The sequence below is a fragment of the Streptopelia decaocto genome (assembly GCF_964273445.1).
Source record: "Streptopelia decaocto genome assembly, chromosome: 3".
Lineage (NCBI taxonomy): Eukaryota > Metazoa > Chordata > Aves > Columbiformes > Columbidae > Streptopelia > Streptopelia decaocto.
The window spans coordinates 32,054,633-32,079,589 of record NC_138656.1 but is presented as its reverse complement, the minus strand read 5'-3'; the positions used below and the strand labels follow the sequence as shown (position 1 = coordinate 32,079,589).

The window sequence follows — 24,957 nt, the reverse complement described above, 5'->3', positions numbered from 1 at the left end:
TTTTATGGTGCTGAGGAAATCATTTATCGTAGCAACCACATTATGCAAGTCTGTTTCTCTTAAAACACTCAGTCTCTCTGGCTGATGACAAGGAACTATCAGCCAGTTAATCCGTAACTGAGTAGCAGAGCTCAGTTTAGGAAATTATCTGGCAGCAACATGAAAGTTTTCAAAGGCAGAACTTAGGGTAGAAATAGAAAGGACAGCCCCATGGCAAGTGTTTTGTGTAGCAAAGCTTGTTTATACCTCTGCCTGCCTTGTTTTTTTCTTTGACTGGATTAGCCCATTTGGATTTTAAGTACTAAAACTGTTTCCTGGGTCAAAGTTCTGTTTGTGCACACCATAGCAATGGGTGCTGCTTTGACATTTCTCTTTCTGCTACAAGTAGCATACAAACCATCCTGTACAGGACTAGACTCAGCCTGGATCTTAAAATGAATCTGATTTGAAATGAGAATCATTTTCACTTCCTTGAGTTGTTTTTCTGGGAAAGTATGAATAAGAATTACTTTCTGTGATCCCTTTATGAGTCTCAGAACTGCCTGTTCTGGCACCTCTGAAATTCATTCAGACTAGCCCATTCTGTAGCACGTTTTCACTTTTCTTGCTATTTATGGGGAAACTTCAGACCCACTGGGAGTTTTGCAGATGGACAGGTAGATGGGCAAGACTCATATCTGTCTCCTGAGTAACAGCCTTTTGCCAAACACAGCTTATAGCTTTCTGGTGTTGTCAGGGCTTCATCCCAGTGATGACTCAAAGGACTGCTCCTGAAGTCATGTTCCACTGGCTCCTGTCAAGAAATATTATTGCATTTCAGTGTTTGGTTGGACAATCTGAAACAGTGAGGAACTTGGAGAACTGCTCTGCTTTTCAAATGCATCCCTCAGGATTTATAATTCAAGGTTTATAAAGCCAGCCTGGAAATTGAATGAGAATGAATGCTCTGCCTGGATACTTCTGGCTAGGATTGGCTGTAGAGTCCAGGGTTAGGATAAAATGAAAATTAACTTTGTCTCCTACTCCTTTGGTTGAGATGAGCCTCCCAAACTCGTTTGTCATGTTACAGTCATAGGGTTGTGATGTTTTTCCTACTCTAGAAAGAAGAAACACGCTGATTGCAAGGAACGATATAATGGTATTATTGGTGAGCCTGTTCAGGGATGGGTGCTGCTCCCATGTAGTATATGGTCTTACTGTAAATAGCACTGCAGAAACCCCTCCTTGCTCTCAGGCACTCACATGCTGCCTCTGGAGAAAGGGTGTTGGTTTTCCTCCACAGTGTCTGCCTTGCCAAGAATTCCCTCCAGAACACTTCACACTTTTATTTCCCCCCTCATTTCATGCTCACATCAGGTGTTTTTCCTTGCTCCTTGAGCCTTGTGGCTTAGCACATTTCCCTCATTCCTTTGATGACTGTGAATGGGAAGTAGAGCCTGTTCCTAATTAGTTCCAATAATGAAGTGTTAACGTGTTTTGCTGTGTAGGTACAAGTTGGGTACTTCGGAGCTGGAGCCTCTGTGAGGGTCTCGTTGCTATTACTTGCTGTTCCTGGCTTTCTCTGCATCAGTGTTCTGCTAGCTCTTCATCTCCTGGGGTTTGCTTAGGTCTCTTTACAGTACCTTCTGTCCTTTTCTTTTTTCTTTTAATCAATGCCTTCCTCAGTTTTCCAGTTAATAAAGTAAAATAAATGTACAATTCATTAACTAAATGAACTGAAAGGTAGTGTTGTTAGGTGTGAAGAGCAGGTTTTCCTTTTCTGAATGGGTAATTGCCAAAAACTTGTACCACACAGCATGCACCTTAATGGTCAGTAGGAAGGTGAAGGTAGATCACTCTTTGTGTCCTCTTTGTCAACAAGGACATCTGTCCTAAGAATGTCAGCAGGAGAGCCCAAGGCTTTCTCCTAGTTTTGGATAACTGCTGATTAGTTAATTCATGTGCTATGAGAGCTTATTTGGTCCAGGACTGGTAGACAGCAAAGTTGGAGGAGGAGTCTATGCCTACCTCCTTGCATGCTGATCATCTACCAGACAGCTAGCATTCCCTGGCATTTGGGATAATGCGTCACATGGACTGTGAACATTTCCAGTTGTGTGGATGATGCTCCTTCAAAGATCTGTGTATAGTCTGTATCTATCTGAGTCAACAAAGAACTCATGTAGACAGGGGAGATCGTGTAATAGGAAACAATTAGACTTCCAAGACTCAGAGCCTTAAAAGTCAAGTAAAATAAAGTCTTAAACTACTTTCACAGGCAGGCAGAATGAAAACCACACACCCTTTGGGGTTTACAACAGAACCTGGCAAAAGTTGCAGAAGGGAAGACGTGACTGGGGACTGTCATGCATCAGTGCCCTTCCTAAGCTTTGTCCTCATGATGGTAGCACTTCTTTCAGCATGACCATAACCATTTGAGTTAGACAGATGGCCACCCTTGAAAGTAAACATACTGTGGGATCATGGATATTGCTTGAGATGTGATCTGCTAGTCTTGGAATGTGCCCTTTCATCAGAGGCTTGCTGTGATGAAAAATACAAATTACTCAGTAAGTTTAAAAAAAATCCAAAAAGCACACAACGTGGGGTTTTTGTTTGTTTGCTTGTTTGTTTGTTTTTTGCTTTTTTCTCCTTTGACTCTTGAAACAAAGCATGCTCTCTAAAACGACAGGAGTAGTACACAGGAACATTGCCAGTGAGCAGGAAAGAATGATCTGTTCAAATGAGTTTGGATGTTCTTAGCTTAAAGCTTTTGCTGTCTCATTAAAAGATGACTTTTTCTTTCAGGAGAGGATTCCTGGCACAATCTGGAATGAGATTGATGATTTGAAGGCATTCAAGGTGCTGGATCTAGAAGATTTTGAAAAGATGTTCTCTGCGTATCAGAGACACCAGGTAGGGGTGAACTCTTCCACACCTTGTCTTCCTTAAATTTCTGGAGAAGGAAAGAACACGTGACAGTGATCTGGACCCTTGTCCACCTGGAGTCAGGCTGCATCATTTGCTACTCTACACTGCTCAAAAAATCACAAGACCAAAAGAAGTGGGGAGGGCATGTGGGGTAGAGTATAACCTTCTGTTGTCAACATACTCCATACTAATGGGCAGCTCTCAGAGACAACAGCTCCCAACAGGTAATGCTCTATTTGATCTCAGCAGCCACTGGCTTCCAGAAACTCCTGAGCTTTACATTCCTGCTTGATATCCATCTTTCTATTTCTCCCATTCTTTCAGAGAAAAAGTCTGTAGTTGCCTGACCAATGAGCAAGGTGACCAAATTATCTGTCTTTCACTTGGTCTGTTTTTACTTAAGCAGCTAACCAACCCACCTGGCTAGGTGACAGAAACTGTCTGAATTACGGATTGTAACACAAACAGCATACTTTAAAAGCAGCCATTTATTAGAATATCTTTTTTCCCCCTCCTCTTTTTGTTGGAAAGCAAGTCACCTTCAAGTTGTCCATCTCTGCTGAATGAGATTTAGAAGGAGAGGGATTTTACTTACGCACCCCGAACTTCTCCAGCTTTCCTTTTCTTTTGGAATATGTTTGGAGAAATTCAGTCTTTTGTACTCGGTAGAACTGTATTATTGCTTTGAAGTTTTAGGAAAAGACATACACATGTTTGCCATAAACAGCCTTTATGATTAAGCCTTACAGTGATGATTACTTCATTGTCATTGTAATTAACTTATTCAGTACCTTAAAATTAGCAAACAAACCCCTTGTCTTTGGACTTTCCATCTGTTCCTTTCTCTCTTTCATTTTTTCTATCTAATGTGATAAAAATCATGAATAACTCTTCTGATTTACTAGCTCACAGCCACTTAAATAAGCATCCCAACTTGAACTGTGAAGAATGTAACGATACCGCTCGTATGATGAGATTTCATTTCTCATTCTGCTCCTGCAAATAGCTGTTGCTGTTTCAGTCAGTTCATCTCTCTTTCCTCTCATTCCCTGAAACAAGAACTTAGTTCACAGAGGGAAAGAAACTTCACATGAAACTTCAGTGATGTTATGAGACTGGATTTAGATCCTGTGTCAACAGCTTAGCTATGGTGGTGAGCTCCAAGTTGTCTCGCGAGTAGCCAAACTGTCACCTGTGCACATGAATAGCCATTGCAGCATCAAGGTGCCATTCCAATGTTTCAGGAACAAACATTGCAGCTTCCTCTCTAGAAATGACCTTGCAAAGCCTTTTCTTCCTTTGGGCCCCCAAATGCAAAGCCAAAGCTGTCCTGGTCTGCCTACTCTCAGGTAGAATTTTAATATTTATGGCCCTGTTACCAATCACTGACAAGCAGCATGGTTTATTCAAACGTAAACTAACCTGAGCCTTACCCCTGCCCCTGGAATAGAGACATAATCTCAGAGTGACCTCCATGGGTCTCAAAACAGGTCTCTTCCACCCTCATTAAACACACTTCATGGCAGTCGTTCAAGACAATAGAGTATCACTTATGTAAGTTACTTTTAATTTTGTATATTTAGTGTATAGCTGCTCTTCCAGCTTTTGTTGAGGGTTTAAGGTTTCTGTTTTTTGTTTTGTTTGGTTTTGGATTTTGGTTTTGTTTTTTTTTTTGTGTGTGTGTTTTTCGTGGGGTTTTTTTGGTTATGTTTTGTTTTTTCCTCTTAAATATTCCATTGTTATTACTTTACTTTTCATCCATGCTCACTCCAGTGTGAGTCGGATTCCAATCTACAAGTCCTTGTCAATTTCCTTCCCGCCCCCCCCCCTTTTTTTTTTGTTTCTTAAAGACCAGGGAACCAAAATTGCTCTTGAATCAAAATCTTATGAGAACTTTTCCAGTTGATTCACACTTAGCCTTTTCTCCTCTTTTAATTGTGCAAATACTCCACTCTGGCCAAGTATGTGTTTACCCTGGGTTTGTGACTTTTAAACTTTATCCAAATGTCTGTAAAGAAAAATGTCAGTGCAAAGCCCTGCTCTTTTGCATCTGAAATGTTGAATGAGTAGAGATAAAGACATTTCTTTCTTTGCTGTTATTAACATGATCTTCATATTTTTTTCCAGTTTCATTTACATTGAACAGCTTTTCTTTCTTCTTTATTTTTTTAATGACAAAGGGTCTCTTCTCCTCTCTCAAGCCCAGTGTATTGTTTTTGGTAGCCATGAGAGAAAGCAGAATTGTCCAGTGTACAAAATGTTGGACCAAGAATTTTTACACTTGTCTTTTGACCTTGCTCCAATCTTACTATGCAATAGTGACCTTTTGGTTCAGAATATCTGGTGTTTTCCTGGAGTGTGGAATATGTTGAGAAATAGTTGGTATCTATTAGTAGTGCTATCAGTAGCGCTGTCAGACTTCTTTTGGTGGTTACAGAGTGTTTTTAAAACACTTGGCTATAGGTTGTTAAGGGGTATAATGTTCCATTGAAATTAATTGTTACTAATGATGGCAAATTGTGCTTGTGCTTCAGGAGAGGAGAACTGACCCTCAAGTTTTAACCTTGCCCGTTCTTTCAATAAGGCTTCAGACTAGATTTATATAGGTATTTAAGCATTATCCCAGTTAATGTTTCAAGACCTAAGAGATTTATACTTTGCAGACTGAATTTATTCTTTTCAGAAAAGACCTAGAACTCTTAGTTCCCCAACATCTGCTGATTTAAAATATGCAAAGAAATGCTGAAATACCTTTGAACCATGTGGGCCAGTATTACTTGCTAAGCATTTTATTCTCTTAGAAAACAGTGTGTGTCTAAATTCAACTGCCCTGTTAAACTTGATATCTTTCTCTGTGACTAATTTTTGGCATGTTTCCTTCTTTGTTATCTGGGGCTGCTGCCTTATAGGACCTGCTAACTAACCCCTCCTCCTGTAAGCAGGTGAGTATCACTGTCTGCCTCCTGATCCTCTCACGATGTGTAGGAAGGTGAAGTCCTGCACCATGCCCTTATGGGGTCATGACTCATGCTACTCTTTCATATGCCCCTGCACATCTGCTTTCTGGGTGGGGAAGGTGGTAAAAAAAATTCCTTTACTTGTATTAGCTCTGTGATAGGAAGTAGTTCCTGTTCTTTCACTGAACTATAACCTCACTGTGGTTTCTGCTGGTGTCTGTAGTCCCGTTTTCTGTGAGAAAAAGACCAGGGGCAAAGTAGAATGTGAATATGAACTCTTCCTTACCCAAAGTACTAGTCGTCCTAGTGGAAAACAAAAGAATCTCTCAGGGAGCCTTCACTCCCACTGTTCCTATCTGTCGTCCATCTGCTTTGGACAGTACTGAAGTCTACATGCATATTCACTAACCACAGGGTTTCTGACAAAGAAAATCTTCATTTCTGTAGAACCAGAAAGCACTTTGGTTGGGCTGAAGGATTTGTGCCAGCTGAGGAGCAAAAGGGTTAGACTGGAGGAAAACTTACTTCATTTCAGACAGCTGAAACCCTCAGAAAGTTCAGGGAAAGACTGAAATGGTGTTTAGATGAAGCGGAGATATCAGACTGCCCACATGTCTTCAAACTGGCCACCTCTCAACTTATTCATCATCTTAAGCAAAATTCTTGGCAATACTTTTGGAAGAGCAATGCTTTTAGAAAAGGCTTATTTAGACATCATCACAAGTTTCTCCGGTGCCTTCAGAAGAAAGTGGTCCTCACCATGAGTGCTCTGGGAGCTGTATTTGGAAAGTGTGGTTGGGACCTCTGCCACTGTGTGAGTCTAATACTCAGCTCTGGGCTATTTACTGGCTTTTATCATGGCAGAGCACACCATGAAACAAGTCAATATGGTAAAAATAGTTCCCTAAAGTGTTGATAATTACTAGAACCTAAGGTACTGCTGTGGTACCAGACCACAAGTTCTGCAGCTAACCAAAACCAAACTGGATTTGAAACAGGGCAGCAGTATGATGAACACATTCCACATGTCTAGTCATCACAGCACTGAAATATTAGTTGATTTTTGAATTTGCAATTAAAATCTCAAATCTGAAATACTCTTTGAAGCATATAACATAATGTTATGCCAGTTGGTAAAGTTGGTAAAGAATGATGGGATAAAACTCAGGGATCTTGTCTGTCAGGTTGGCAACAGCTCCAGCTAGTCTTGTGTGCTTGGCCTGTCTCACAAAAGCTAGTCACTACTGCCCCCTTGCTCCTCTTTTTCTGTGTCTGAGAAAATGCAGATAGTCCATATGCAATCTGTTTTCTTTCAGCTGAGCTTGCAATCTGGCTTCGGTAAAACCTGAGGCTTCATCTGCTTTTGTTTACACACAGCTCAAAGTATCTATAAATATCTCTCTCCTCAATATGAGTTGAAGAGTATATATTTTTAGATGAGACTAGCCCACTACGTGGTCACAAGGAGTCTAAATAGTTCAAGTTACTCATCTGTGTTGAACTTTGTGGGTTGGGGAACTGGAAATGGCATGGTGACAACTATACCAATCACTGCTGCATTTCTTTAGGGGAAGCTGTCCAAACTCCCACCCCACATACGCAGCCAAACCTTGAAATAATTTGTTTTTTCCCTTGGGATGGGTGCTGGTTAGCACTAACCAGGTGTGCTTGTCTGCAAACTTTAGCTGGTGAGGGACAGTGAAGCTTTTAAAACAAGAGCATGCACCAAAAAGTACCTTTCTTGCCTTCAACAGCTGCCTATCTCCCCGTTTCCCTGTCTTCCTCCCCGCAAACTGAGGAAACTCAGGAAAACTTCAACATCTCTACATGCCATATTATACTGAGGTCCCCTGCTTCTTGGCATTGTTAGCTATTCTCTTAGAAATAACCAACTTGCTTAATGCCCAGTTTTTCCTTTTCTAGAGACACTATCTGATGTATCGAGTAATGTTGTAATTTTTTTCTGTCAAGCTAGACACTTTGGGCATATCCAGCAGAACTATCATGTGCACGTCTTCAGCTAAGGTGTTGTACCTGCTTATAAATGACACTTGGTACTGGTGGTGGCTTACTGTAGCACATTTGGATGTGGCTGTATGAACCCTTTGCACATCCAGGAGCAACACAACTTTTGTACCAAGAGCTCAAATGACAACTAGCAATATGAATCTATGATTAACATTTAACTCTCAAATATTTGGGCGTCAAAATTTCTTGGAGTGGATTAGTCACGCTGATATAAGTAAGCCCTGAGCTGCAGAACCTTGAGTTCTGGGAGTGATTCTGGGATGCACCACTGTGGGCTTGCCATGATCTTACACCTTTCCCGGGGTTTCTGCTGTTGACCACTCTCAGGAACAGGTTACTGGGCTTGATGTTCTGATGCAGCATGCAGCATGCTTGCTGTTGTGTCCTAAGAAAGAAGTCACATCGCTAATTTAATGGGTTTGTTCAAAGATTATACTGGTAAATCTGCAAATCTCAAGGCATGACAGTATGTATAACGTGGAAAGGCATTTTGAAGAGGTTCCACCAGCAGTTAGCAGGGAAAACAAAAACTGTCCTGTTAAGAATTCCCTCTTCTCTGTTGTTTAACTGAAGAGCTATTATCCAGGATTAAAACCATTTGATATTACCTCTACTTCCCTTTAAGGAATGGTGTTAAAAGATACTCGAAGTAACTACAGAACTACAGTAACTACAGAAATCCCATGGCTCTGGTGTGTAGGCAGGACAAGGAAACAGAGACTTCTGGATGGTCAGACTGGGTTTGCAAATAGTTTCTCTCTGTGTGCTGTAACAAAAATTTTGGATGGGGATTTTCCTTTTTTTTTTTTTTGGCAATGGGGATATACAAAAAACTTCGAAAAAAGGAGGTTTCTGTATGATCAAAGGTATTACATAATTTTTAAAAAAGAAAGGCTAGTCCAGATGTAGATGTTGACCATTTGATAAGACATGTCTGGTAAGATAAATGCCATCTTGACCTACTGTTTGTATCTCACATATAATATGGATTGGACTGATCCAGTGGCAGCCTTAAGAGATGATGGAAGGATTTTTCCTGATTGTGCTGCAGCCTTTCAAAAATGCTGTGTAGTCCCTGCAAGAGGCATCTGCTGAATGAGATGCTGTGACACCAGTGGGCTTTACCATAATGTGCCTGATTTCCCTGTCATGTCAGTTTTGCACATTAACATAGTAACTGTTGGTAGAGTTGATCTAGCGGGTCAGAATCAGGTCCAGTATTTGGAATAAAAGATGATCTCATAGGTGATAATGAGTGACTTCTCTTTGTCTATTAATAGAGGGCCTAACTACATGTTTCCTGCCCCTCTTGTCTCCTTTTCTCACCATGGGGGTGGATTTTCCTAGGGTGGGATGGGTTTTACTAATTACACTCAGTGAAGTCTATCAGTCTTGGGTGAGAAACATAACGCTGATTGTTTTCCCTCCCTTTTCAATTATATGCAGAAAGAGATGGGTTCAACAGAAGACCTTTACCTCTCCACACGAAAGGTGAAAGAGCTCTCTGTGATTGACGGCCGGAGGGCACAGAATTGTGTCATTCTCCTTTCCAAGTAAGTGTGCTAAGCTCACAGAGTACGGTCAATGCAGAGGCAAGAGGGGATGGAATTAAACAAATGGACATGTTTCTTTTCCCAACTAGACCTGCTGTCTAATACCTGCAGAGCTTCAGAGAAACCTCTCTTGCGGTGTCAGAAAAGCACTTCTCTTTGAAGTGTTAACTGACTTAATAAGCATATGCATACATGCGTTTTCTGTATTAAACAGATAGACAGCAGAATGTATCTGAAGACTCATCACTAGATAACCATCAGTACTTCTAGGCAGATGAAAGCAGCTCTCGGGCAGTGCTTGCACTTAATTCTGCGTGATGTGTCTCCCAGCTCTGTGTACGTCGTTTGTCTCTGTTCCGTATGTTTCTTTCTAAATGTTGCTCTTATCATCTCCCTTCAATACAACAGAGCTGAGAGTGACATTCATCTTTGTCATTTTTGATTCTTGGTAAGAAGAGTGGTAAATGTAAGAATATATATTCAAGAGTTAGGTCTTTTATTCATAAATTAGGTTTTGCAAGACAGGAGTTGCCTTTGCATGCTCCTGCAATGACTAATATCTTTAAATGCTGTGACATTAGGGCCCTCTATATGCTTTTCATGTCTTTCTACCAACATGAGTACTGGGCTGGATGTCTGTCACTAAATATCAAACTTGTGCAGACACTGATCCACCTAAGAAAGTTGCCTTTCCTATCAGAGAAGGCACAACAGGCCTGGAGAGAGAACCTGGGAAAGCTGTGGCAAAATTGAGCAATGAAACTGTTCTATTGATCAGTAGAAAATGCAAGTCCACATGGATGTGATTGCTTGTCTGCTCTAGCAAGCTAATAGTTAAGAGCAAAGTTGCAGCCAGACCACCAGGACTGGAGTGAGTTCTTTCCATTGCTTAGTGAAACCCATGGAGGCTCTCATTATGCTACTTTTGTGGCATTAGCCAGCATGTCAGCAGGACCCCCACCATCCAAAACAGCCATGAGGGCAGGCTTACATTTCTCTCCCTGCAGACGTTGCCAACATATATCTTTGCTGGTGTTGGCAGCTGACTGCAGGCTGGGGCAGAGGAATGGGGAGGCATAGGGGCAACAGGATTTTTCATGCTGTTTGACAGACCTGCTAAGGTTGTGTCTGGGGTTCAGATTAACTCATGTAAGCATGTGGAACATTTCCTAGAAGTGGTAACATAATGTGTGCAGGTGGCTGGGCTAAGGAGGATCCAGGAAGGCGGCTCATGACTTGGTATGACACTAGATATTTATTTGTAAAAATTTTCTATTTCCGAAATAAAAGCTGTGTGGATGGCAGAAGTACATGTTTTTCACCATTCACCTCTTCTGCTGTGCAAGTCTGGCCCATTCTTACCTGAGAGGAATCATCTCTAAATAGTGAGAGAGAGAAAAGACAGTCTCTGTGGTTTGTCTTCCCTTCTGCTACCTCCAGCAAAATGGCATTGAAGCATGAACTTCAATGCCTTCAGTTGTAAGCACTTCAGGGTACACAACGTGTTCTCTCCAGGTTTGCCATGAAGCCAGTCTATCTCAAGCTGTTAGTCTGGACTCAACGCAGAGGCAAAAAGCTGTCTTTTGTGACTGTCAGTTTCTCCACTAGGAAATATCCTGGTCTTACTGTTAGCAGACCTAATGTGGATAATAGAGATTTGGAGATTGAGCTTGCCAGTTTGTGCTGTGCTCTGTTAACTTCACTGTGCTGCACTATGGGAAACACCAGTCACCAGAGCTGTCACTGGCTTGATCATTTAATGTTTGCAACAGAGAGTGTTACCCCAGGATATCAGAAATATCTTACAACTTGGTCCAGAATTGCTATTCCTCTGCAAACTTCCCTTTTAAATGCAACTGGAAAAGAAAAAAATATTTGGACACTAAAATGGCACCTCTACATTCATGCCTTTTTCTGCTCTTTGTGCTTATATGGTTCTATTATTAAAGACAGCAATTGGGAGGATTGGCTGCGGACAATAATTGAAAGGGTTTTATGACCCCTTTGCACTTTTTTTCGTTACTCTGCTTCTTCCTCCTTTAGATTAAATGCTGAAGGAGAGACACTCTCAGACAAATAATCTCTGGTGGCTGCCATGCCCTTGCTGCTCCTACAGTGCACCTTACTTGTGTGCATGTGGGTGTGCGCACAAGTGCAACAAGAGGGGGTTTAAAACTGGTGACAAACAAAGAGAGTTTGTGCAACCCTGAGCTGCAGCTCCAGTTTTCAGGTTGCCACAGTATCTGCCAACAGCTGTTTCCAATTGAATCTTACTGTGCATATATCCCTGTAGTTTATTCCCCCTTTGTTTACACTAAACTGTCTTGCCCTTTAAAGTAAAATAGCTGCATGGGTTGGGTTTTCTTTCCCTCTACTACTCAAATGTTTTTGTTTTACTAACACTGTGTTAGAAGGGGTCAGGCAGAGCTCATATTTCATATGGTCCAACAACCCAAAACCTAGCTAGAGTGAGAAATAGATGTCTCTTGCTTTCTTTTGCAGAGAGACTGGGGCATGGTAGACTGAAAAGAGATTAAAATTGAATTGCTAGCTGATTTTTGCTGACAGATAACAGATTTGTAAGCCTTCCTCCCCACTCTCACCTCTATTTTCATTTAAAATGCTCTATTTAAACTACTTGATAGCAGCATCTTTCTCTTCTCCTGCAGTGGAAGGATGTAATTGTCCTTGTTTAATAGAGTCAGATGGGTCCAAAATGAAACTCTGTCCCATAGGACAGCTGTAGAGGTTTGTATAGGCACAAGATCAGTTTATCCCACAGTATTTCCAGCAGACCATGATTCAACCAGGACATGGAACCATCTGCCTGATGTGAGTCCAGGTGCCTACCAGATTAATTTCTGGCTTTCTTAATGGTGTTTCCAACATACAGTTATTTCTGTCACACTGGAAATCTCCTATCCGTCCTGAATTTCCTGATGTCTTCAGTTTCTACCGGGCTGGAGATTTACTGTCAGAAGAGTTTTCCAAGGTCCCTGTGTTTCCCAGTTTTCACCTAGCAGCTGGAAATTTCTCCAGCCTTTGTCATCAGTATGGGTCCCCCCTGCCTCTGTTACTTTAGTAATAGGTAGTATTTCTGCTGCTCTAGTCTTTTTGTTGTACCATATCTTTAAATGTTCTTGCAGAACATATCTAAAACATGTATCTCTTACTGCCTTGCTCTGTGAAATATTCTGGAGCCGTCCAGTTCTAGCAGACACTCTGCTCAGAAGAAGGCTGGATACTTATGAAACTTTTTTTGTGCAATTTATTTTGCATTAATTCCAGCAAAATCTTTATGTCAGTGTTCTTCTGAGGTGTGTTTGTTATTCTTGTGGCCCAGCTAGTCAGCAGTAGCCTTCTCAAGAGGCAGTAGGAGCACTAGCAAAGTGTCAAAAAAACAGTAGTACAAGGCAAAATCTGCCTACACAAAAATAGTTTTAAATGTGAATATGACAGTAGATAGATACTAACAAGCAGCTTTACCAGATATTTGTGGCTTTCATGATTGTTGATTCAAATATCTACCAATAAAGAAGAAGAAAAGGGACTTGTGCAGCACTTCCAACCAGAATACTAAAGAGACTGAGTATTTTTCTCACATAACTGTGCCTCAGTGCTTCTAATCCCTTTCAGTTCAGACATTAAGAGGTCAAGCTATTCTCCCAATGTCAGTCTCCTTGTACCATCTCTGCTGCGCCCCTAGTCCCTGGGTGGCTTTCTACCATGTAAAAAGACAGTGTTCACCCTTATTTCAAGGAAGATTCCAAGCAGTACAATATTTTGGGGTTCAGATCCTATCTTGTTACAGAAACAACTTATTGGATTCACCAGTTCAGTTCTTCCATATGGTGTCTTTAAAAACCGGACACAATAAACCATGCCTCCTGGGTTCCTGGAGACATTTTCTGTTATAAAGTTAAGGTCCATAACAAATGGGTTTGCTTGCTATTCTGAGTATAATAAGCCCCAAGGTTAAACCAAACATGTCAGTTGGTGCCATTCTGTCTTAGATCACAACTAGGAACCAATATGTGGGGTTGTGATAAAAGATGAACCACTGCCTCATCAATAGGTCACTGTAATTTGGGAATTCCCATGTTTGGCCCTGCTTTGCTCTGCTTGTCTCAGAAAGACAGCCATCCTGAGATCCTTCTTGGTAGGAAACTGGTCATTCATGAGCTTTTGCTGAAAGAGGAAAATAAAAAAGAAGCCTGTTTCTTTATGCACTTGGCAGAATACTTTTACAGTGAAGTGCTGAAAAAGCATTGGTGGGGTTTTTTTCACAACACGTTGATACAATGGTGCAAGATGTATCTGGTAAAATTTCCCAGTTGTTGTCCCCAAAAGATTAAGGCATTGTCTTCTTCACTGATGAGATGAGTTGGCAGTTAAGAGGATGTGAAAAGAGTGGCTGCATCTTTCTGTCTTCTGGGTAAATACACAGTTAGACCTGTCTGACACCTGAATGCCACTTCTGAGAGCAGGGAAACATCTCCTTTTCCTGCCTTTATGGGGTAGTGATAATGACTATTCCCAAAACATAGGTATTTAACAGCCTGCAGCTTGGCAGTTGTACAGAGCCTTAGGAGAGCTCAGGAGGCAGAGAAGGCTTATGTCCCGGTCACAGAGTTTGGGAGTGAATTGACAAGTAGCCTGTGCGAAATGAGTTGTGGAGATGGAGAAGTCTCAGTCAGTAAAAGCTAAGATTGAGGTGAGCTATACAAACTGGTCTTCGGATGCAGCTAAGTATCAGTCAGTGTCTCTCACTGTCACAACTACAACTGCTGGCATCTTTTGGAAACACTATGGTTCATTTCATTTTGAATTAGAAAATGGCCTTGATACAGGATAATTAGTCCCCTTCTCTAAGGTAAAAGGAAGAGTAGGATTGTGATCCTTGTGGTATGGGAGCTGCAATGAAACACCAGGTTCTCTTATAGCAGGCAAGCATGCTTCTTTCTCAAAATCTAAACAAATCCAAGGAACGGGCCATGAAATAGCTCACTTTTTTCTCTGGGCAGGGGGAGAGATAGTTAATGAGCAACAAGTATTCTGCTTTGATCCATGGGAGGGAGGAGTGAAAGGAGGAGGTTTCTGTGAGTTAAATCAATTAGTATATTTGAGGAGAAAAAGTGAGTGAGCACTGGATGTCTGTAAAGGAAGCTGATGTAAAACTGCAACATGTCTCCCAGGCATGTTTAGAATCAGGCTTCTGGCTTTCTCCAAGAGGACGAAACAATAAACCACTTGATGTCTGTATGTGAAGCTGGTGTTAAATCAGCCGAGGTGTCCTGGGGAGATTAGTGATGAATTACTCTGCAGAGTCAATAGAGATTATTTATGAAGCCGGAGGGGATAGAGGGAGGCAGGCTAAGTACCATATCAGAAGTTATGTGGTACTTGTTGAGCTTTGACATTTCTTGAAGATGACTCAAGCAGTTGGACTTCCATATGCTGCCACCAGATGTATGGGTGAGGGAAGAAGGAGGGAGTATTCTCAGTAAAGATCCTTTTCCTTCCTCATCCGACTAGTCAGGCTGCTGTTGAACAAAAAGAGCCAGTATCTGTGCTATGAATGAATGTGCAGCAGCCAAGGAAAGAGGCACTGTGTTTTCTTCTGGTCACATTTACTCCCCGAGTTCTGATGCCAGGATGCCTGATTTGGTGAAGCATAAGGGAGAAAGAATACAGCTTAAATCATATGGTGTTCTGAATTGAGTTGTCTTCAGCAGCTGGGGGAAGAGTGCCTGGATCTGCAAAGCTTGGAAGAAAGTCATTGCAGACTTTCCAATAGATACTGAAATGTAATTTCTGTAGTGTAAATTTTTGGGCCATAATTCCACTTTAATTTGCTGTCTGTCCCGTAGGAGTTTTAGGCTCTGAGGGATGCCTCTATTCTGTTCTAAATGGAAAGATTTTACGCATCTGCTTTAGGTTCCTCTTTAATCAGTTCACCTGTTTCTGTTTAAAAACAGCACATCTGTTTCACATTACCACTGTACATCTTTAAGATCTACTGCATGGCTGGGCATGAGTTTTGAAAATACAAGAAGAAGCACTTGATTAACAATTCTTTGGCCACTTATTCAGCCAATTTTTAAGTGGAAAGATCCTTGTTTTGTGCATTTGGTGCTTACAGCTTTTGACATGCATCCTGCCCCAGAAGAGGAACAAGACTACTTTGGAAGAGTAAGATTGTTTTGCCATAAATCCTTTTGTATTTGTAATTGGATTGGTAATAATTGAGGCTACCCACCCGCAGGTACCCTGACCCCGTTAGAGGCCTGTAAGTGACTAAGTTAAACTGCTTCTCTACAGGGAGCTGGCAAGGTTTCTGCTTCTCTCTACTGTGGGCTAAACCATTCAAGCCAGATGTTTTTCTGCTGATGGCAGGGCACAGAAACATCCAAGAAATGAAAGTGTTTACACAACTGTCTGTCCCTGGAGCTCTCAATTATTTTTTAACAGAAGATGTTTCAAGTGTATTTAGTGCTGATGAATGGCAGCAAACAGAGAAGCTTGGATTCTGAGGTTTTGGGGCTCCTGGAGAGAACAACAAGATCAGCAATAATATGCACTACACCTTCTGTGTTGTTGAGGTACCTCAGACCTGTCTATTTGCTCCTGTTTACTGCATCCCAAAACACACACAGAGGTGCTTGCGTTGTGTAATGGGGCGGTCAGTGTAGTAAATGCTCCAGTTATTTTAGTGGAAAAAACATGAAACTCGCCCTCATTTTTTTAATCTTCAGTGAAAGTAGCAACAACAAAAAAAAAAACACCCTGGTGTTCATGGGTTGGCTTATTGCATCCCCTGTGGTGGACTTCATGCCTGTGTCATAAGGCACAACTCATCTGCAGACTCCAGATTCTGGAAAATGTAAAGGTTCTCTCTAAATGAAAAATAACCAGCAAAATGTAGCACTTCAAAAACTACAGGCACCGAGTTGTCTGGGCATGTGTATATGTGTCTGCTAGGAACCAGGCCCACACCCACCAAGACGCTTCACAGCCATCATGTGCTCACAGGGCTTGATCAGTTCAGGGTCACACAACCAAGGACTTTACAATTCATTATTATTGAAGCCAAAAGAAACCCTTCAGTTTTCTGATTGAGACTGTAGAGCTTTATGCAGAACCCCATGTACTGAAGGTTGTTGTTTTGATCTCGGGCCAAACTGATGACTTAAAGTAAAAAGTTTCCAGACCTTTCATTGTAAAACTTCTAATCCTTATACCTCATCCAAGCGTGGGCCAATCATGTAGTTTTTCTGGAAATTCAGTAGCTTTATCTTACTTAACTGGTATCAGTTTGCCCTCCTTGTCAAAGCAGACATGATAAGCAGCTAGGAAAAGAGTGAAAGCAATTAGTTCAGAGGTGTAATATTTAAAAGCTTTTGAATGTCTGCTGATTCATACTCTAGTTTCCAGCTGCTGGTTATGTTGGGCAATATTAAAATGTTTTAAGTTTCTTAGATTTAGTAATATTTCCTGTCTGTAAAAATAAAGCTCTTTGTTTTGCTTTTACTCTATTCCAAAAATATGATTCTATTCAAATGGCAATAGCAATGTGACATTTCAACATGGAATTTCTTTGCACTGAAGACAAAAACATTCTGCCTCATGCATCAGCCTGTCTCTCATTTATATTTGCATTTTCTCTTTCTGCTCTTAATTAATTATATTGATCATAGAAGGCCCATGGAGACTACAGCCTTCACCCCTCAAATATTTCTTTTCACACTTTCCTGTTTCAGTCCAAAAATTGAGATTTTCTTGTGGATAGCCGTTCTGTTATGGTTCATTTGGTCCTCCTCTAGTCTTCTGAAATGACTGATGAGGGTGTCATGGATTGTGGGTGGTGGTGTAGAATTTGTCAGTTGTGTACTTCTTCATGGACATCTGCACTGAGAACCACCAAGTTCATTTCACGTAAACTATCAAACAGCCTCTCAATAATCACAGATTTGACTCCTCCTGGTCTGCCTCAGATTTCAAGTGGACACCTTGAGATATTTTTTTATTGATTCTGTGTTTTATTGTAACTGATGACCCCTACTTGTTGCACACAGATGGACAAGAGTAGGTGGGAAGGAGAGTGTGTTGTAATGCCTGAGAAAATATTAATAAACTTTTGTTTTCAGAGGTTTTTCATGTTGGATACGAAACATCAATAGGTAGATATTGTCAATTCCTTCTTCAACTGTGACTGCTGACAGTGTGATCTTGCCTAGCACAGTCTTCTTCCAATAAACCCTTTTCTCAGATCTGTAAGGGAAAGGTCAGTCCTGTTACTTGTTACTCTGGGAGATACTATAATATTCACAAGCTGGGCTGTCACATGGGTTCACAGTCACAAGTAACATGGATTTGAGAGTTTTTACTACAGCAAGAGAACTTGATGAGGGAACTATCTGAAATGGGGGAAGCTGGAAGCTTCAGAACCTGATTGTCCTTAATCACCATCTAGTTTTTGATATGTGTTTGATTAGCTGAAGAGGATGAAAATGTATGATCTCTAAAATCTCGATGTTTGGAACTGATTTGTTCATCTTACTGAACACTCTAGAATAGCAGTTTCATAGTAGAACTTCCTATGGTTCTCTTGTGCCTTTTTAGTGCAGCTTTTCATGTTTCCTACTTTGTGAATTGTCTGAATCATTTCGGCTTTACACTAATGGTACAATGTTGATACTGTTGAAAGGCTGAAGCTGTCTAATGAAGAAATCAGACAAGCAATCTTGAAGATGGATGAACAAGAAGACCTAGCAAAAGACATGCTTGAGCAGGTGAGGAAGATTGCAGTCAGATACATCTCATTTTTAAATCCTTCACTGCCTTTTTTTCACCTAAAGCGGATGTATGTCTGCAGATCTGAATTTGGCCCTATCGTGTCAGCAGAGCTGCATAGGGGAGCATGAGAAGAATATTTTTCCTGATGTTGTCAGATATACCTTTCTCATGTAACTCTATTTGTATGAGGTTGACTTCATAACAGTTTTCTCTTCTTGATGCAAAGTATGTATGATTAGAGTTGGTATGAGGTTTTGTTTCACATCCCCTCTTCTGACCTGTGACTTTCCCACAATTTTTCCATCTCTTCTTTATACTGTTGATTATTTTTGTTGTTCTTTTTTTTCTTTTTTATTTTCTTTTTCTTAATCTCTTTTCTCAGCATGCAGCTTTTCGATTGGGAAATGTCATGAACCAGGCTATGTAGGTCAATGGTGAGACCCAGGAGCAGAAGGGATCTCACATTCTTACTAGAATGGTTAGAAAATGAATCAGAGGCTTCTGTTGCCTGCAGCTGGTTCACTGCATAGCTTGTGGGGAAAAAAAAAAAAAAAAAAATTAAACCACCATTTCCCTACCTTCCCCATTTATAGAGGGTGAAATATGATGCTTTGACCAAAGATGCATATAATGAAGTTCCTTAGGAGTGTGCAAAATGTTGTAATTCTGAACTGCCTGATAAATGTGATTCCTTCTCTGTGTGCAGTCACAGTATTTAATCGTGTACAAAAAGCTTTTCCATTTTGGAAATTTATAGCTTACTTGTCATGCTATCTGAATGCTCACAGCTGCTCTAGAAGTCACTGCAAGCTTCTGATGCTCCACACCTTTGAATATTGCATTTCTGGGGAGTGGGATAAAATATCAAAAAATGGAAAAAAGCAAAGAGCTTGATATGCCTTATGAGCAGCTTTTGTGGGTATACGCTGAGACTGTGTGCATGGCAATAGTTATAATCATACTAAGGCACAACTACCACCAGATATGACAAAAATCTGTCAAAATATGAGCTTTTAATGTCAGCATATGAATAGCAGCCAGTGTCAGACACATATCCAGTCATTTGGTTATTGTTTATTGTTTCGGTAGAGTAGGGCAGACCCAAGAGGGAGATAGATGAGGCTTTGTATGTACTCCAGGATAGGCATGATGGGTACTTCACGCTGAGTGGGACACATCCTGCTCTCACACCAATCTAAACTCCGAGTAATGCTGTGGGAATCAAAGTTCTTTCTGTACTTCCGCTTGGGTAACTTGCTGTAGCACTTGGCCTTTAGGATTTAGAAATGGGAAATTCCCCATAGAATTAAAAATTAATCTAATGGGGTCAGTGAGGGATAAAGACAGAACAGCACACAAAGGTTTAAAAAAGGTCAGTTTTGTAGCCACAGCTGCACTTTTTTGAAGTTACGGTCACACAGCTGAGTCAATGTAATGCTTCCCCATGGCAGCAGAGAAATCTGAGGGCCCTCTCTCCATTGGGGTTTTTATTTGTGCCTCTCTGTCCCTCTCTCCTTTTCCCTGGAGCTCTCATCTCAGTGTTTGGTTTGTATCTGCCACTCCAGCTGCTGAAGTTTGTTCCTGAAAAGAGCGACACTGACCTGTTGGAGGAGCATAAACACGAAATCGAGCGCATGGCCCGGGCGGATCGTTTTCTCTTTGAAATGAGCAGGTCTGTTTGATACATTATGGGAAAGTGCACTGAGGCCTTCTTGGAAGCAGCTGTAATTGTTATTGAAAATGGATCATCTGGCACTGAGGGGGAATGTGCGAGAGATTGTGAGCCAGCATTATACCCTTCATTTGCCAGAAGCTCACGAATGTTACAAATGTTTCCGTTCATTACACAAACTTTTTACTGACGATAAGCACTCTCCGTGCTGTCATGTAAGAACCAGTCTTCTGATGACAAGCAGAAATCTGCCTCCTCTGCCGAAACCTGTTCACATAAATAGTAATTCAGTTCCAACTATCAGATGTAGTGTAACCCTGGGTCGGGATTTCACGTAGATCCCTTTTTCCATTCAACTATCCCATCTCCTCATACTCTGACCTTCCTTCTTGTTCCAAGTTTGCTACAATCCTGATCAGGATTAGCATCTTGTTCTGCTAATTGAGATGCAGCTGGCATCTCCTATGACTCTCATATTTTGAGAGTAATGGGAGTTCTTCCAGTTCATTTTCGGTTGTGATCCAAACATGCCTTGAGGTCCTTGATTTTCATAACAAGGTTGATTATGTAGTGTTAACCGTTTGAACTATGTCCATAATCCCATGCATAGGATTTATGTAGGCAGCATACTGACCCTGGGCTTCAAAATACAGTTCCAGTTCAGTGTTGGCTTTCCTCTACCCTTCATGCAGGATTGACCACTATCAGCAGCGGCTGCAAGCATTATTCTTTAAGAAGAAGTTTCCAGAGAGACTGGCAGAAGCGAAGCCGAAAGTGGAAGGTATGGTTAAAGCTTTCGCTGAGAGTTGGGTAAAGGGGCAGGGAAGGTCAAGGGAGGTGCTTTTACATGTGTGCTGTGATTGTAGAGCCACTGAGTCCAAGGCATGTCATGTGCTGAGCAACAAATTCTGTCAGATACTCTTCTTGCACCCTTTGACTTAATGAAGTCAGTTTCATGATTGCTACACTGTAAATGTGATACGACAGATGTGACAGTGTGCTATCAGGCTGTGCTGAGCTGCCAAAAGCTTTCATGGCTTTTCTGTGCAGGTCAGCCTTCCCTTCTCACCGCCGAGTCCTTGCACCTTCCCCTTCCATGGGACAGGAGGGTGGTATTCTGGGAACATGTAACTTAAAAGGAGTGCCACATCCACGGTTATCACAGAGAAGAGGTGAATGTACACTATTCTGCATTTTCAGAGAAACTCAGGCCCTCCCCCTGTTCTTGCTGGCTGTGCTGTTAGAGTGTGAGGTCCAGGAGAAGAGCCTTGCTCCTGGGTTCAGAGGAACATCCTACAGACTGGATGTGGTGCATCTTCCTTCCAATTGTCCTGATTCTGGGCATGCAGGTGCAGGAAGGACAGTGCACACACAGACTGTATTGCAGAATTTGCTGGGCGATAGATGGGCATTTTAGCGTACTTCAAATTATGGGACCAAGCATGTTAAAAACAGCCACTGTGTATTAAGCTGTTCCTTTTTTTTTTTTTTTCTTTCTTTCTACTTTTTTTCTTTAAGCCATTCTTCTGGCATCCAAAGAACTCATCCGAAGCAAGCGTTTGAGGCAACTCCTGGAGGTAGTTCTGGCCTTTGGGAACTACATGAACAAGGGCCAAAGGGGAAGTGCATATGGCTTCAAAGTCTCCAGCCTGAACAAAATTGCAGACACCAAATCCAGCATAGACAGGTAGGCTAGAAGGCCATAAATGCTCTGCTGCTGAATCTCTTATCATAGAAATGATAGTGGGGTTTGTGTGTTTTTAGCTTTGTAGACCATTTAAAATAATGTCTTATTTGGCATTTAAGTAGTGTTTTCCACTCCAGAACATTCTGCAGCAGTTAAGACCAGCTATTAACACAGCACTCAAATTCTGCTGTTTCTTTGGATAACGCACATCTGTTGTTGGATTGTGTTTCTGCAACACTATGCAAAGATGAGAAAATGTAGTATTTCGCAAATAGCTAAAATAAGTTTGAGGGGAGGATGATTTCTATGGAATTTGCCCTTTCTACCAAAGTTTTATGGCTATGGTTTTGCAAAAAAGAAAACACAAAAAAACTGACCACAGTTTTATGTCTCCTGTGAAACATGGCAGATGTTTCCAATGCAGGACTGTCATAAGCTGACTCTCTACCTACACCAATAATGGAAACACAAGGCATAGTTCCCAGAGACTGGGCCTGGTTGTATCTAGAGCAATTAAGCTGGTTTTGGGAAGGTGGAGCTTACTGTTTATGGACATGGGCTGCAGGTCTTTATAGTGCTACCCCACGTTTTGTCCCACATCCCCGTATTGGTTCTAGAAATTAATCCAGCTGTGACTGGGAGACATTACCACTCTTGGGCTCCAGCAGCACTAAGGTTTTCCTTGGAGATCTCCTATACTGGTTCTTACTAACTTGTACCTTCCTTGACTTGCTGAGGCCATGGTTGTGGGGAAATGACTTCAGGCTGTGACAGAATGAATAATGGCAGTAAGAAGCCATGGGAAATTCATCCCTACCTAATAGAGTTTGAGCTAACAGAGCTCTGTTTTGACGGCCACAATGTCCTTTCCGTATTCCAAGGCTAACACTTGTGTAGCTAGTGTTGACCATTTTTTTTGCCTTAATGTAGCTTGGCTTTATTTTCCATATATTAAATGTCCTGTGCAGATTCTGTTCTCTCACCAGTTCGCAGGCTCTAGTCTGTGTGAAGCAGTGGCCATCTGCTGTCTTGCCTGTCAGTTAACCACATAACACCCACCTCAAGTAGCTGTTATGGCTGGCTGTTCTCTCTACATGCAAAATTCACTTATGCAATATTCATCATTTACTTTACAAATTTTCTTAAACCTTCTCCTGCACCTCTCATGCATCTCATTTCTGTCTACTCCTACTTGAGCTGCCATCGCTTTTGCAGTAGTGAGCCTGACCACTACTCATAGGTATGGCTGTTTCATTACTATAGGAGTTTCCTCTGCAGCTTCTTTAATCTTCAGGAACCTTTTCCTCATCCTAGTTAACTCAGGTTTTTTTCCATGTCCCTGCTGAGAACAACTCACTTCTCCCTTACAAGTTAATGTCACTTTAATACTGTTAGTTGTTAATTCTCTGAAGTATCTGGGGTCAAACACTATACTGTCTTACAAAGTTTTCTTCTACAGCATCTAAACAGATGGAAGGAAGCATGCTGGTGTTTCCAGAATAAATCAAGCCACAATATATTGCTTGAGGGTTTAGGAAGGATAGTTCATAAAGGGCTAATTAATTTTCATTGCAGTCTGTGATACTTTTGTTTCAGTAACAGAGCTGCTAACTGTTGATACATTGTTCATTTTGTTCATTCAAGCACATTTCCTACCCAAATATTTTTCACTGATTTGTCACAATCCTTCTACCATCCTTTTCCTTCTCATGACTATATTCTTTCTCATTTCACCTCTATTTTTTTTTTTCTTTTAGGAACATTACACTGTTGCACTACTTAATTATGATCTTTGAAAAGAATTATCCAGATATCCTAGATATTCAGTCTGAGTTGCAGCATCTTCCAGAAGCAGCAAAAGTCAAGTAAGTCCAGTGCTATTGCTAGTTCCCACTGATTTCTGTTAACGTAATGATTATCAGTTACCTGGAAATGAAAAGTATTTGTTTTCATGCAAGTCCTAGAAAAAGCTTTTTTTTTTTTTATATGATGAGCAGAAATTCAGTACAACACTTGTGTCTAGGGAATCATGTATTAGCATTAACAGTGGAGTTATATGCTCAGTTACAATGTAAGCTTGCAAGGACTACTGTATGGTAGAAATGCAGATGGAAAAAACAATGTTTGGACTGTGAGAAAGACAAAAATCACACGTAAATATAGTGCTAATGGGATTTAGTAGTTAACTGGTTCAAGAAACATATGTAGAGATAATCTGAGATCCCAGCAATGTGTGTGCTAAAGCTGGGGTCCTTGTGTATGTGTCAGTGGATTATTGCAAGCTGGCCATATGCCATACACTCCTTGCTGGAGGGTCAGGCTCGTCTCACAGGCCAGATGTTCTGAGGGCAACCCTCCATCTTCTTCCCAGGAAAATCCCCGTCTTCAGTGTGACCACAGGCGAGTAGGGTCTGCCTCATCTTACATCTCATACAAAAAGCAGCACAGAGCATTGACAGACCCCCTCCCCTCGTTTCTAATCATCTGGCACGGCTGCTGCCAGAGGCTGGATACCAGACGTGATGGGCCAATGGTCTGTTCTGCCGCACAGTTCCTGTATTCCTGTGTAACACTGCTCTTTTTGTTTTGTCTGCCCTGTGCCTGTCTCCTGTGCAGCCTGGTAGAGCTGGAGAAGGAAGTCAACAACATAAAGACTGGATTGAAAGCTGTTGAAGCTGTAAGTATCTGAAGGTTTCCAAAGCACTATACTTACAATATCTCGCTCAGAATCAGAGGCACTATACATTTTATGATAAGAGAAAGTGGGCTTTCTTTTGCCATTCCTTTCCATTCCATTCCAGAATGCATTAACTAAGAAAAAACAAATAAAAGCTTCTCATGTGGAGCTCCTGCTGGTGATCTTAGGAGACTTAAGTCTAATGAAAACCTTGTTTGATCTCAGCCTGGAAAGTAAAAAGACAGTTTGACAAATGGCATGCACTGAATTAAGAAGTAAAATTCTTTCTCTTCCTTACTGAGGGCTGGCTGGCTGCTGAGCAAGTGTTTCACATGGTCTTGGAGTAGTAGTAAACAGGTAGTGCACTGTTACATTCAACCCTAACCTATCCTAAGCACTCTTTGGGAAGGCAAAGGAAAAGATAGACTGGTTAAAGATGAGGGAGCTGAGCTGGCAAGCAAAGCAGCAATAATGTTTTTTCCTGCTACTAATGAAAGCCTTTCAAGCTAGATTTAAGTTTACTTGCATTCAGTTTGTACTTAAGTACATAGCCTTGTATTTGAGTGCATTGCCTTCCATCTCAACAGAGAACAGTACAAATGGTGCATTGATGAAGTTTGTGTGTACTGAATTATGAGAGTTAAAGATGAAGGATGGGCATAAATGCTCCCTGGAGT

General features: G+C 41.2%; 2 protein-coding genes across 3 annotated transcripts in view; one reads left to right on the top strand and one right to left on the bottom strand.

The window, feature by feature from the left end:
* Positions 1-24,957, bottom strand: part of MOCS1 (molybdenum cofactor synthesis 1) — a 140,966-nt gene that overhangs the window by 51,144 nt on the left and 64,865 nt on the right. The window lies entirely within an intron of this gene.
* DAAM2 (dishevelled associated activator of morphogenesis 2) overlaps positions 1-24,957 on the top strand; it is a 202,508-nt gene that overhangs the window by 163,083 nt on the left and 14,468 nt on the right. For both annotated transcript variants that reach the window (XM_082047969.1, XM_082047970.1), the window contains 8 exons: positions 2,788-2,895; positions 9,342-9,448; positions 18,156-18,240; positions 19,810-19,916; positions 20,609-20,697; positions 21,435-21,603; positions 23,361-23,468; positions 24,220-24,280. In XM_082047969.1, the coding sequence (XP_081904095.1) occupies positions 2,788-2,895; positions 9,342-9,448; positions 18,156-18,240; positions 19,810-19,916; positions 20,609-20,697; positions 21,435-21,603; positions 23,361-23,468; positions 24,220-24,280 (834 nt within the window). The remainder of the gene's footprint in view (positions 1-2,787; positions 2,896-9,341; positions 9,449-18,155; positions 18,241-19,809; positions 19,917-20,608; positions 20,698-21,434; positions 21,604-23,360; positions 23,469-24,219; positions 24,281-24,957) is intronic.